This window comes from Eucyclogobius newberryi, unplaced genomic scaffold (genome assembly GCF_026437365.1).
Source record: "Eucyclogobius newberryi isolate DKJ021-1_F unplaced genomic scaffold, fEucNew1.0.hap1 SCAF_1, whole genome shotgun sequence".
Lineage (NCBI taxonomy): Eukaryota > Metazoa > Chordata > Actinopteri > Gobiiformes > Gobiidae > Eucyclogobius > Eucyclogobius newberryi.
Window position 1 is genome coordinate 36,972,946 of NW_027315723.1, and position 14,212 is coordinate 36,987,157.

Sequence of the window (14,212 nt, forward strand, 5' to 3'; positions counted from 1 at the left end):
ACTTTAGAGTTTGAAAAATGTTTTCCTAAAAGGATTTCTAAATGCATGCATTAAATAACAAAATCTACTTTTAAAACTCTTTTACTAAAATTATTTGTTGAATAATCTAATACATTTTCCTTTAAAACATGTTTTACGGTAATTAAACCTTTTGTTAAACAATCTATCAAACATATTTTAAAAGTTAAAAAAAAAAGCGCTTACCAATTCATGTACGGTAGTATGTAAAGGGTCTAAAACCATTTGTTAAGTTATTAAATCATCTTTCTCTTGTAATGAAAACTTTGTGCTTATAAAGTAGAAAGAAGCGGAATCCAAATCAGAATGTTTGGATAGTATATTGTATTTTTGATTGCGCATACATCAGTGCCGTCTTTTTCCCTGCATGTGTAAAAAATCTCAACTCCAAACCAAATACAAGATCATTGAAGGTGTGTCAAAACTGCTTTAATAAATAACTGGGATGATTAAGAACAATGAAACATCGTCCAAAGAATGAAAAGTCTTTTTTGCTTTGTACAAAAAGAACTGAAGTCTCTTGTAGAATAAAAGTATACAATTAGCATAATCCAGCTTTAACACCAGCAGTGCCGCTTCTTAATTCTTTATTTTGTTGTGTCCCATTTACAGAAAACACAATGGCGTTTTGAGACTATGACATGATATGAAATGGGTTGAAACTTTAGCGATGAAATTTTGAACTGAGTTGGTAACTTAAAATGTGCTATAATGCAAACATGAAAACAAAGACATTTGACCCACAGGAGCCACTGGGCTGGGCTCTCCGCCACATAACTGGGCAAAGTGAAACAGGGAGAGCACTTTACTTTAGGCGAATAAAACACGCCACAATACACTTCACAAAGAGTTATGTTCCTTATAGAGAAAACAAACCAACAACATAAAAAGATGATACACAAAAATGCAGGACTCTTTACCATAAGGCACCATACTCGCAGAAGGCTTCAGACGGGTTTAGAAAAAAAATGGAAGTCTAATCAATGCTCAATGTTCACTTTTGGTCATGTCCCTGATGTCACAGGGTCGTTATCCAATCAGCAACTATGTTTATTTAATTTGAAAAAGGAATTGCCATATTACAGCAACATTCATGTTTAACCTTGCTAAGCAAAATGCTTAAATGGATCCAACAATATCCAAAATCATCAATATAAAATAAGATCAGGCATAAAAATCAGCTCAACTCAAACAACCTATGATATCAATTTAAGAAAATAATATGGCTGCATTGAGCACTTAAATCCATTTGTGTACATCTAAAAAATAACATAATCATTATTTTTTTACAATATTTTTGTTTTTTTTTCAACAATTGTAAACATTTGTAAACCCCTCATGAAGCCCCCGCAGGTACCTTACAGTAAGGTTTAACTTTGGGACTCTGGATTTGAAGTGTTATAAAACCTGCCTATTTCAACTGGCATAAATAAAAGGAATGGCATTGTAGAAAAAAATAAAATATTAATCATATATCAATAATAATAATAATAATAAAAATGTGTGACTTGTCTTTAAGTTACTTATTTCAAATATACACAGCTCCTTTAGTATTTACATATATGTACAAAGTTGTGTTTTGATCAAATACCTTGAATGGCGTTGCTGTGAAATTGAACTTTCTAAATGTACATCCCTTTGAGATCTGAGAACACGGAGGTCAAACTGGGCAGCGCGACTCGGAGCCTCACAGGGCTCAGTGGAAAGGCACTTGCTACCAACTCAATACTGCAAACTCCTCGAACCAAGCTTTCAGCCACGACAACTGAGACTGGAGAAACTATGGAAGGCCACGTAGTAGGCACTGGGGTTGGTCCCCTCTCCCTCCAGGCCAAGGTTTTGGTAAGGCTGGCGTGGGACGGCCACAGGTGGTGGATCAGAGACTGAGTGAGAGAGGGGTAACAACACACCCTTCCCTCACTGTCCCGTAGTATCTGCCCCATACACTCAACAGGAACCTGTGACAACTCAACTAAATAATTTTAAACAGAAATGTCTTTATACAGATAGCATGTTCACCTCATCGTCTCCAAATGGTACAACTCCAAAAACATAAATTGCAGAGATCTTGCCTCTTGAAAACTAAATTAAGCTCCTTCTGTACATTTTAAAGAAAAATAAGTGATGAAATAAAAAAGGATGTTCACTGTGCTCAATCCTCCTGATCAGGTTACAGTGACAAAACATGAAAACAAACAAAGAATGGCTTCAACACAAAGCCTTTTCTCCACCAAATGAGTCCAAAATAAGATAGTAGCTGCCTCGCAGCTTCTCTCGCTGGCCTCGCGAGTCTTTGCTTAAATTGCTTAAATTGCTTAAATTGCTTATACACAATGATCTGTGAGATCTTTTTTCCCGTTGAACACGGCGCTGACATTTTTCCAGCGGTTGTCTTTGGGGCTGTAGCCGGGGGTCCGATGGGGTGATTTGAGGGGTAGACTGGAGCTGTGCAGGGTGCAGATGACCGCCCCACTGGACTGCACTGCAGTCTTAGAGTACTTGGAGTCGGACTCGGCTCCACAGCTCTCCTCCTCCAGCTCTCCCTCCGTCTCTGTCTCCTCCTCCCCCTCCTCACAGGTTCGACATGACGGTCCCATGAGCTTTCGCCGCTCCTGCTCGGCCTCTCTGTTGCTCTCTTTGAGCAGCTGGGATTGTCCCACCACCACGCGGAGCGGCTCCCACTGGTTGTTCACGCTGTCGTCTGTAGAGGGCCGGGTGTTCCTCTCACGCTCTTTTCTCCTCTTACGTGTCCACCACACGCAGACGATGATACAGAACAGGCAGAGCAGGCAGAAGACGGCACACAGGAGGGGCACCAGGTAATCTGAAGGGCCAGACATTCTCAGTCACAATCAAAGAACACCTTAAGTAATATGAGCCCTAAAGAAGGGCCATGCAGCACTGTTACCACTCACCCACAGAGGGGGGCATGACCCGCGTCTCCACTTTGACCTCGGTGATGGCCAGCAGCATGGTGCTGTTGTGGCGTTTGGACAGGGCACTCACTATGGTGCTGGCCACCTGCTGCACCAAGCTGTGGTCTGGGAGGTCCTCCGGGTGGAAAGACTGCACAACAACACACATAATGATTAGACTCTGTTTGTACTGCACTGACTGAAGCTGCCCCACAAAAATACCTCCAGCTAACAGTAGAACAGTTCCCAGACAAAAGTAGATCAAACTCAGATTAACTTACAATGGCCACTTCTACAGCATCCTGGTTTGAATGTGAAATGTCACAGAGAAGGAGGAGGGAGTGGTCCGTCGCCAGGCTGCGGATGTCGGGAAGGTACCTTAGCTCAAAGCATATATTCTCCACAGTGGTTCCCTAAATAAACACATACAACATGGTTAGCAAAACACTGCCAGGAAATGTGAACAGGCGGGTGAGGGAATGCAAAAGAAGACTTACTGTGGGTACTTTGTCCTGGCCAAACACCAGAGTGATTCGCCCGCAGCAGTTGTCCAGGTGCCCAGAGTTTGGCTGACACTTGGTGGGCGGTTGGGAGGGTGAGGGTCCTGCCACAGAGCAAACCCCCCACTGGTGACAGGGTGGAGAGAGGCACCTCAGGAACCCGTGCCCCATGCACTCTCGGCCCGCGGGACACACCTGCCTGTGCTCGTGCTCTGAGGAGTGGAGCTGACAGGGGCGACGGCCACACACCACCTACCATCACACGGCAAAAGGACACACCACATTGTATTGGCCTTTAATATTTAATGGAGAGGGTAGCAAGTAAAATCACTACCGTTATATCAGTTATAATATCTAGATTTTCAAACAACAGTCTATTACAGAGTTTAGGAGTAAATACTTTTTCCGTCAACTCTAAATAAACATTACAAACATTTGGGTGATGTACTGGTTACTGTCCCGGGTCTTTCCCTGTTCATTTTGTGGCAGCTAATAACTCGAAATAAATAAAAGCGAGACAAAAGCGCGTGGTAAAGCGCATGGAGCTTTACACTGTGCACTACGTCCCCGGAAGTATTAACTCTGGATGTGAAAAGTGGGGGGACGTGTACAAATGACTTGGCGCTCCACAAATGAGCAGGCATGTCTGTAAAGAGTCCTTCCACTTTTAGAAGCACATCTCATCATAGTTACATAAACGGTGTTTAGACACTTGAGCACAAACTGAGAATGTTTTGAAAGCCTAAATTGCTGAACATATAAGAAAAGACCATATCCTATGTCATGCCCTGGTAACAAATGATCCAAGCAACTGTCGAGATTCATTTTCACAACTCGGCTGCTTTTAGCGTGTGTTTGAACTCCATGGGAACAGTAGCTGGAGGTCTTTTTCTATTCTTCTCTTAGCCGGACAATAAAGGCCTGATTGTGTGTTTCTGAGGTGCAAAGTTACCTTTGTACAGGCCACTTTTCCGTTGAAGCAGTGGCAGCTGTTGCATTCTTCCTCCCAGCGGCTGCCGTGAGGGAACTGCAGCCCGGCGTAGTGGCAGCTTTTTCCTATGCCTATAACTAGGGATATTAAACAAAAAAGTCAATATTTTAGAAAGAAAATCGGTTTAAAATGGGAGGTGGTAAAGGGATAGTTACATTCTTGACACCGCGAGCCTCTCCTTCCAAGTGGACAAATGCAGCGATAGCCATTGATCTCATCCACACAAGTTGAACCATAGGCGCACGGGGAGGACTGGCATTCATTGATGTCTGGATAGAAAAAAATGTAATGAAAACTATTTTAATTAAAGATCTTCCAAAAATAGGCCCAAGGCAGTACACAAAGAAAGCATCCAAATACAAAGTTAAGATTAAAGCCATGATTTTCAACCCAGAGTGCCCTTAGAGATAGGTATGCATCATTCACACTGGAATTTATGGTAATAATTTGACGTTTTGAAGCCGTTTGAACAGGAATAAGTGGGCTTCCACTCTGCAATCAATTTTGATGCACCAATAGTTAGGACTTTTAGTATCAAATAACCATTTTATGTAATTTTTTTTTAAATAAACATTCACCTCAAAATGCCCTCAAATGTTTCCTGCTAATGTCAATTCTTATCAAATTATCAAGTCATTTAAACCAAATTCACAAATTTACATCCCATTTTAAAAGGTCCCAACCCACAGGTCGACAATGCCTTATCTAAATGATTCATGTCACGCGACACTTTCGTTATCCCCAAATTACAATCCCAAATAGGCCAAGCCATCATGTCCTTTCACCTATAAATAATTCAAGCAATCAAACAGTACAGCTAAACCCAAAGGCGATTTAAGCTGCTTTTTCAATGCTTCACTTTGCTCCCAAAATCACCTTGAGCGGTCCATTGTTCCCATTTCACATCAACACAATCACCACGAGAACTCTCAAATTTGGGCTGGACAGAAATGGTGAGCGCTATCCGGCCCGGGACAAAGGGGTTAGAAGGAGGAGAGTTTCAGGGTCACTGGGCAATTTGTCTTGCGTGTGCGTTTGTGTGACTGTGAGAGTATGGAGGAGGGTTAACCTTTGACCTCTCGGACCCGAATTTAGGTGTCAGGGTGCCCATCTAGCCCTGGTACAGACCCCCATCCTCCCATCCTCCTGTCACTCAAACATGCTCTTAATCATAGTGTGCCACTGCTGGGCTATAAAAGGGATTTTGTGTATATTGCGCCCATAAGCTTTGCCATTGTGAACCCAATCTCTTCTCCCTTTGTCGACATAAACTGCCAGGATAGATCAGTTCAATTCATGTCATATTTTTTTTTCCGTTTTATTTATTTTAAACTGGACTTTAAATGGTACATCTACCTCTTATCACTTGTTCAATACAAATCACCATTTTCTAATTGTTAGTCTTATATTTAAATAAAGTTAACATTGCAATTAGTGTTTGGGGGATGTACAAAGTTAGATTACTACTAATATTAATATATACTATAATTTAAAGTATTAAAAACTATGTGTGTAAATCTTCAAAACATGGGTGTAAAGTGATATTTCTGCTTTTTGTGGTTAATTTTATTGTTCAATATGCAACCAAGACATTTACAGCCACATTTTAGCACAGTCCGGATGAATTGTCTGTATATCATTGAGATAATTCAAATAAATATAAAAACATCAATATAGATTTTGTCAATATTGCCCATCTCTACTTAAAAGCCATGTATATAAATTCTTTGTAGTCTTTATGAATTGTGGTTGATATGAAAACACATGATAATAGTAATGTATCTAAACATTGTTAAATTGTTAACCCTTAAATTAAATTCTTACACTACTTTGTATTCATAAATTGTGTCACTACTTGTAATCCCTGGTGTAATCCCTCATTTGTCCAGGAGTGGTCCACGGTAGAAAAGACAGAAAATTACTTGATGGCAGTCGAAACGTCTCGATAAAACAACAACAACAACAACAACAACAACAACAACAACAACATTGTCCAGATGACGATTTGCACCCATAATAAATCATTGCATAAGATAAAACAAGATGATAGAATTGTGGCTTGCTTGTGAACTGCCCTTCATTTCGCGCCGTGCATTTCTCTACAGATGTTGGGACTCTCAATACTCACTTATTCGACAGTCCGGCCCGGCAAACCCAGGGGCGCACTCGCAACGGAACCAGTTGACCCCATCCACACATATACCGCCATTGTAACTAAAACAAAAAGAGAAAACACATTAAAAATAACTATCTTGAGAGCCACATCCTTCCAGCTGCTACAAGGCTCGTGTTTTTGTGTCTTGGTTGCGGTGGGGGTGACGCTCCATTCAACTCATCAATACAAGCCAGCACTTTTCAGATGCTAATAGGCGTGTCCAGCCCCTCCCTCGCTCTCTCACCCCTCTATCCTGGTCCTCCTCAAAGCCTCACCCCGCTCAGCCCCCTCCCCAGGTCGCAGTGGAAGTACAATAGGAGCAGCCCCCGCCCTCCCAAACCTGCATTCAACCACAAAAAAACGTCCCACCTCTCTCTATTCTTTTCAATATCCCCAGCCCTGAGATGCCTCTTTGAGCTTTGATTTAAGGACAACTTCCACGGTGCTCTTTGCTGTCCCTCCTCCACCTAGACCCCCCCCTCACACACACACTCTACCTCCTGTATGCACCCCCACACATCACGTCAGCCTCCCTCTGCTGTGGATGATGCTTAGAGGAAGGAAAGAAAGAATAGGATGTATGGAGTATATAAGGCAGGAAATTATACGTACCACGGGTGAGGATTGCAGTCGTTTATATCTGTGGAGAGACAGGCCATTGTTAGCTCACAAATTAGCAAGTCAAGCGTTTGCTCTTTTATACAATATTATTACTTGGACTGCATAGATTTTCATGTTATTGGGCAGCTTTCAAATATAGTGAAAGCAAAATATGAACTCAAGTAATAGGGTTAAGTAAATTAGTCTACATTGTTACAATTATTCAAATAAAGAGATTATAACAAGTCATAAATACAATTAAACAAATGTATTTATTTTGGCCATGCAATTAGTTTAAATATGTTTTTTTTAAATCAAAATCTTTACCCAATACATTTGTTTCATGTGAATTAGTTTGAAGCGTTAACGTGATCTTTTATTGGATACAGAGTTAAAGAACCACTTTTATTTGGAATGTGAAATGTTTTGTTCCACACATAACTAGGGATGTCACAATATCACATTTGAGTGTTACGTTTATTGTAGGACAAAAGCTTAAAATGCAACTAGAATTCATGACTATTGACACAATTCCATACTACAGGGAAATCCTTAATTTTCTTATATTGCCATTGTCTAATACATCATCAGTATGTGACCAGCTTTATATAATGAAACCTTCTTTAATGAGAACGTCAAAAAGGGGCTAACTGATTTTTAAGCCAGTGTTAAAGGGAGACACTAGAGCGTGCAGAGAAGAGCAGAAATGTCTTACTTTGTTCACATGTGGGGCCTTCCCAGCCTTCTTTGCAGATGCAGGTGAAGGTGTCCCCGCCTCCCACACAGGTCCCTCCGTTCAAACATGGACTGGAGGCGCACGAGTTGTTCTTGGCTGGAAAGCCAAAACGAATGAGTCACCCAAGTTTTAAAATATTATAAAACAAAATGAACATGAACTGCGGGAGTTGGAAAAGGCCTACAAATAAAATACCTGCATAAAAAAACTGTCTTTCAGTCAATGTAAGATACGTCAGTTATTGTACTGGAGTGGTTATGGTGTACTTTATTGTGCCTGGGATAAAGTTGGATAAAGCTGTGCATGTTTCTTTAGTTTGGAAGGAGAATCCAACCAATGACCTTGCACTTATTATTGTTTATAACAATCAGTTTCAAGTCATTTTCATTTAAAGTTTATGAAGAAGACAGAAACTCCACCACAATTCCCATCTACCTCCTTACCTGTGTTGCAAGTGTTGCCGCCCCATCCCGCTGGACACGCACAGCGGAAAGTGTCTCCATGGTCATAGCAGGTGCCTCCATTACTGCAAGTGATGGCATCACACTGACTCTCTCCTATTTTAATAGAAAAGGCTGGTTCAGTCTGGACTCAGTGGACTTTGTGATGGACAAAAGAATAAGGCCACTAAACTACGGCACTAATACTTGTGTGAAGATGAATAAATTAAATCATTTATGAGTTCCATTAATGCCATAATGTGGAAGATTCCAGGCAAAGCACTAGCATTTCCATAGAGACAAGCAGGTGGTGGGCCTTCAACCAAAAAGTGACAAGTGATAGTCCAACTTTATTGTACGGACGAGATAAAGAAATATGCAGCGATTAGAGCGGACGGGTTCCAACACAACAACAATCCACTGTTATTTGGACAAGGAGAAGGAACTGCAAAGGAAAGGCTAAACGGCAGACAAGTAAGTAGTTTCTATACTCATAAAACTTCCCGGTGACATGTTTTTTCGCAGCAGTAAACAAACGCATAAACACAGAGATGGTATAACTCACGGGAATGACAGGTCTTGCCCTTCCAGTTGTCGGCACACTCGCAGTAGAAGTCGTTCACCAGATCCACACAGCGGCCGCCATTTTTACAGGGGTTGTGTCTGCACTCATTCACGTCTCAAGGAAGGACAAAAACACACAGTTATTATGAAGCCGGGTGAGGGGGAAAGCCAATGTCAAATCTGACGTTTTGGCAATATAAATGACAAATGCTGAACTGACTGAGGTCACAGAGGCGTCCCTCCCAGCCGTCGGGACACACACATTGGAAGGAGTTGATGCCATCGATGCACGTGCCACTGTTTTGGCAAGGGTTACTCGCGCAGTCATTGATGTCTGAAAACGCAGGTGGAAAAAATTAATTTACTTCAAAACACTGAGAATTTGACCAGTATAGCAAAAAAAAAAAAATGACAAAAACAAGCAGTAAACAATGATCTGATGAGCTAGTACTAATAATGACAAAGAACTAGATTGACTTTTATTGTAAACTACGTCTCACCAAGACAATCGGAAAAAGGAAAGTAGAATAAACGACTTGCACTGGGATCCTACAGCCAACGTTTGGGTTCCTGGGTCATTCACACCAACTAAACTACAGTTTCATGTACTGCACTTACTCTCATGACAGTAGATGCCGCTGAAGCCCTGGTCACAGATGCAGGTGAAGTTGCCGGTTGGATGGCTGACGCAGCTCCCCCGATTCCCACACACGTTGGAGGAAATGTGTCGCACCGCAGAGGAGTCGTTGGACGCCACGGCGACGGTGCAGCTGTCGATCACTAGAAGCAACATTTGCGCGGATAAATATTTACTTTCTTCGGTTTTGTTTTCAGAAAGTCACTATGGCCAAGTGCACGCCGCGGTTGGTACCACAAAAGACCTGGTTAAGGTTCGATGCGGATCTATTTCAAAGTGCAGCCTTCTACAGCGCGGAAATGGTAAAGGTGCAGCATTTTCTCACGGGCAAAGGCAGGAATGACACGCAAACAGTAAAATAAAACTGCACACAAAGGGAGTAAAGTGGAATACAGTCAGGTTATGAGCGTGACTGTCATTTCCTGGTTCTGTCCCGTCCCCTTCTGTACATCAGGACCCGTCAGGCCTGAGTCACGTCTTATTTGCAATGTGATTTGAAAAACAAAACACACAAAAAACACGTCTGAATTGAGCGTCAAGACCTGCAGCGTGAGCGTGGCCTATGTCCCGCTCTCAGATGGAGTCATAAACATGCATTCCTGGACTGAAATACCTAACTCCGTTCAATTTATAACCGCAGAAGTGCATTTATCAACCACCAATATATTGATGACATCTGAAAGAGACAAACGCAAGTGTCGGTTACCTTGACATGGGGCGGTCTGACAGTTCTCCTTTAGGGTGCCACAGGTTTTGTCCTCGTAGCCTTCGGGACAGGCGCAGTAGAAGTCCTGCCCCATACTGTGACACGTGGCTGCGTTCTCACAAGGATTTGAATCGCAAGCGTCAGCAGGGGACCAAGTTGGAATCTGTGTGAAGGAAAAGTTGCGATTTTAAAGAGGGAGAGCAAAAGGATGAACAGTACTGAGTCTATGATATGTAAAATAAGGAGCTTTGTTGAGTTTTGTATGTAAAAATAGTCACAAGTTACAATCAGTTATTTTTGGCCTTATAAGGTATATTTTGCCATTGCAAGGACGTAATAGTGAATCAGTATTAGGCTATGTTTAATTAAAGATGAACTATGCAATGTTCCTAGTGTCACAGCATGGGATTAAATGTGTAAATTAAAGGTGAAGTTATGATGTGAACCTTTAAGATGTATGTATTTTACCATTTTGTGAATTCACATTTTTGTTCAGAACCTTAAAACATTATACACAATAGAATTTAACAACAAAGTGCAACGTCATATCTAAATCTAGTATTTATTTACAATTGAGAAAGCGAAAGCAAATGTACAGTGGCGCAAAGACGGCTGAAGTGGTGAGCTGCTTAGTCTGACTCTGCGCTGCTGATGTTCACTATAAATTGAAGTGGAACAGCCGCGTAAAGCCTCCGAAACGTCCCCTAAGCTCATCAAGAGGAGCCACACGTTCACTCGCACATCTGCCTGCCTCCTAATCTCACAAGATTACTTCAAGACAAGACGCCTCGCGGTCAGCCACCGACAAGAAAGTGACCAGACCCGGGACAGGCAGAGCACAGTGGGGAAAAGCATTTATGTCTAATATCAGAAGCAGCAACAATGGTTGTCACTGAGGGGCAGGTGGTTTCATAGTTTCATTTTTTACAGTCATGCTTTAGAAATCCTATGTACTTTCCTTTTTCTTTTAATTATCATCATCTTTTATCATTTAAGGTATGAAGATCCTATTGAGATAGAATGACTCCAGGTTTCTTCAAGGTTCATTCCACTGCCAAGGAAAGCATTTATTTTTAGAAATCATCCCAATTGTTTTAAATGTCAAGATCATTTTAGACCAGGCACATTCCAATAAGTATTTTTTTGGTCTGAGGTGTGAACATTATTGAAAAATCACTCAACACTGCAATAAATCACTGAGAGAAAACCCGAGGGTAACTTTACCCAATTCTCAAGCTGCAAAACAGAGTCAAAATCTCCATTTGTGTAAACAGGACTGCGCATAAACTAGAACCTGCAACCATTTGCCATTTAAGGCTCTGAAGAGGGGCAAAGGAGACCCAGCCGGTAGCCACACTGTTTAGTTTAGTGACAGGAGCAGATCCATGTTTCTTTAACCTCTGCTTGTGTGTGGTCAGAGTGTCTCAGGGCGGTTCACCTCCGACACACGAAGCACCATTTGGAAGATGCGGTTTGACCCGATTCCATTAAACACATTTAATTTACCTTTATATTAAATTGCAACTGTTGTGACTGTAATGAATATAGTTTAGTTTTGAAAAACACAGGAATATTGTAAATGTTAAATAATTTTTAATTTACTGTACGGAATGCGTCCCGATTTTGAGATTCAAAGCTGCAATTAGAGTGTTTCATGAAATAGTAAAAAAAATATGGTTAAATTATGGTTTTGTGGAAACCTATTCAGACTTTATGGACTTATACAAAATTTGTATACAAAATTTGTATAAGTCAATAAAGTCTGAATAGGCAATTTGATAGCAACTTAAACAGGGCTGCGAGTATGTAATAAAGTAAGGCGATACTAAGAGCGTAGTTTTGTAGTATTCCGGCAGGGCTCCAGCATCGCCCCATTCAAACAGTCTCATATTTATAGTAGAGATGCTAAATCAGGATTGGCTCCTGACCAGCAATGTCCTCCATTCTGTGCCCAGGAGATTTGCACAAGTGTCAGTTTCCTTATTGCTAACCTACATTTAGTTCAAGCAAAATGGCAAAGACTCAAAAGAAAAGACCTCCCAAATACAAACTATAATAAAATATTACTATAAATAATAATAATAATAATAATAATACATTTGCATTATGACTAAATTTACATCAAATTAAATTGCATTTATTTATTCATTATTTTTAAGATTTAATATAAATTGCATATAAAATAAAATAAATATGCATGTTTATCCAAGTTTGTTTTATTTTTCTTTACTTAAAAGGTGCATTACGTAACCTTTTGAGTGGGGGGTATGTCAATGGAGAGGTTATTGCTTTACCTGGAATGTTCCACAGTATGGTATTTATTCAATGGACAGTTGTAACGATAATAAACATGCATTACTGCTGTGAACAGACTTAATAGTCCATATATTTGACCTGTAACTTTGTCTCCATGGAGATAGACAAGTTTAATAGAATACAGTTGAACATTCCAGGCAAAGCAATCCTCATGGAGATCAGCAGGTAGTGCATCCTGTAGCAGAACAGTTACAAAGTGCACCTTAAAGTTTATTTTACAGGAGGAAAAGCAGGCCAAAGCCACTACGTCCATAACCTCGGCACAACTGTTCCCCCTTAGACACTTTATATGTTTCCAGTTAAGTCTCCTTACTGCAAAAAGGCCTTAAGCTGCTTTAAATAGTAGTGCTGTGTGTCTAGTGCGCGGACCTGGAGCAACTTGAACCTCACCTCGCACAGCTGTCCAGCGAACTCGGCTGGGCACTCGCACACGAAGCCGTCCAGCACCGTGTGGCATTTGCCGTTGTTGTGGCACGGCTGGCTGTCACACTTATTCCTCTGCATCTCACAGTGAGCGCCCACGAAGCCGGGAGGGCACAGGCAGTGGTAACCTCGTGGACCCTCCTGGTAAAATATAATTGTAGAATTAGCCTTTTGGAGAAAGTTGTCTTTTTGTTGTGTTAATTTACTCCTTCTAAAAGGTAATAAAATGTACACACTCTTTAATAGTGGGAAAATTATCATTGTGAAGTTTAACATACCTTGCATGTTGCTCCATTCTGACACTGCCCATGGCATCCTTTTAAATCTGAAATACAAAATATGAAAATCAACTCAATACTATTTTGAGTTATAAAAATCGAAGCTTGTGGATTTATTTATTTCAAAAGCTTGAAGAAGAAATGAGCGAAGCCAAGAAAGGGCTGAGTGACTGTATTACAGTAACAACCGAGCGTGCAGGTTGGGTCACGACAGCAGAGCAACAGCAGCAGCTTCAAGGCAAGATGGGTTTCCACTTGTGTGAAATGTGAGTAATGCTTTAAACTACTACACCAACTAGAGTGTACATAGATGTCGATAAAGTTAAGGCTTTTGAAAGCGGGGCCCAGGAAGAAGAATAGGAGTGCATCAGCGGGAGGACAGGGACTTTAAGAAGTGCCAACAAAATGTACTGACTGATGTTACAGTTTTGTCCAGACCAGCCCCGAAAACAGACGCAGTAATATCCACCAATCACATTTTTGCAAGAAAGAGCATTGACACAGGGCTTGCTTTTGCACTCATTTACATCTGTGAACGCAGGAAGCAGAAGAAGCTGGGTTCAGTTTTAAACAGAAAATGACAACAAAAAAAGCCAAAATCTCAATTGTCCTGATTGAAGCGTGTCTCTTTTTACGAACGAATGAAGATCAGTCAGCTGTACTGTTTTCCAGTTTCTGTTTCAGTGTGATGAGGCTTTAGTTTACAAACTCGCTTGTAACGGGAAGCCAGGAAGGTCCGTGCCGATAGCATATTATGTGTCACTATATACAATGGTGATTAGGCAATGGTGGTGTGAGCATCATGGAAATATTTGATAATACACAACACACAATAGAGGACACTGCAAAACAATACGAAAATAGAGATTATATAGACTTCTTATGAGTTTTAACATATCTTTTCTTTTCTTATTCTACTACTTTGAAAAGGTC

At 41.0% G+C, this 14,212-nt stretch overlaps 1 protein-coding gene across 2 annotated transcripts in view; it reads right to left on the reverse strand.

Moving 5' to 3' along the window:
• Positions 1–425: 425 nt before the first annotated feature.
• Positions 426–14,212, reverse strand: part of jag2b (jagged canonical Notch ligand 2b) — a 51,139-nt gene continuing 37,352 nt past the window's right edge. The window contains exons 10-26 of one of the 2 annotated variants that reach the window (XM_072445210.1): positions 13,695–13,808; positions 13,280–13,326; positions 12,969–13,142; positions 10,263–10,425; positions 9,538–9,699; positions 9,140–9,253; positions 8,921–9,034; positions 8,359–8,472; positions 7,895–8,011; positions 7,192–7,219; positions 6,553–6,638; positions 4,580–4,693; positions 4,386–4,501; positions 3,431–3,685; positions 3,215–3,346; positions 2,934–3,084; positions 426–2,842 (exon numbers count right to left, since the gene is read on the reverse strand). In XM_072445210.1, coding sequence (XP_072301311.1) covers positions 2,343–2,842; positions 2,934–3,084; positions 3,215–3,346; positions 3,431–3,685; positions 4,386–4,501; positions 4,580–4,693; positions 6,553–6,638; positions 7,192–7,219; positions 7,895–8,011; positions 8,359–8,472; positions 8,921–9,034; positions 9,140–9,253; positions 9,538–9,699; positions 10,263–10,425; positions 12,969–13,142; positions 13,280–13,326; positions 13,695–13,808 — 2,501 coding nt within the window. In that variant the 3' untranslated portion in view covers positions 426–2,342. The remainder of the gene's footprint in view (positions 2,843–2,933; positions 3,085–3,214; positions 3,347–3,430; positions 3,686–4,385; positions 4,502–4,579; positions 4,694–6,552; positions 6,639–7,191; positions 7,220–7,894; positions 8,012–8,358; positions 8,473–8,920; positions 9,035–9,139; positions 9,254–9,537; positions 9,700–10,262; positions 10,426–12,968; positions 13,143–13,279; positions 13,327–13,694; positions 13,809–14,212) is intronic. The other variant, XM_072445217.1, reaches the window with a different exon arrangement.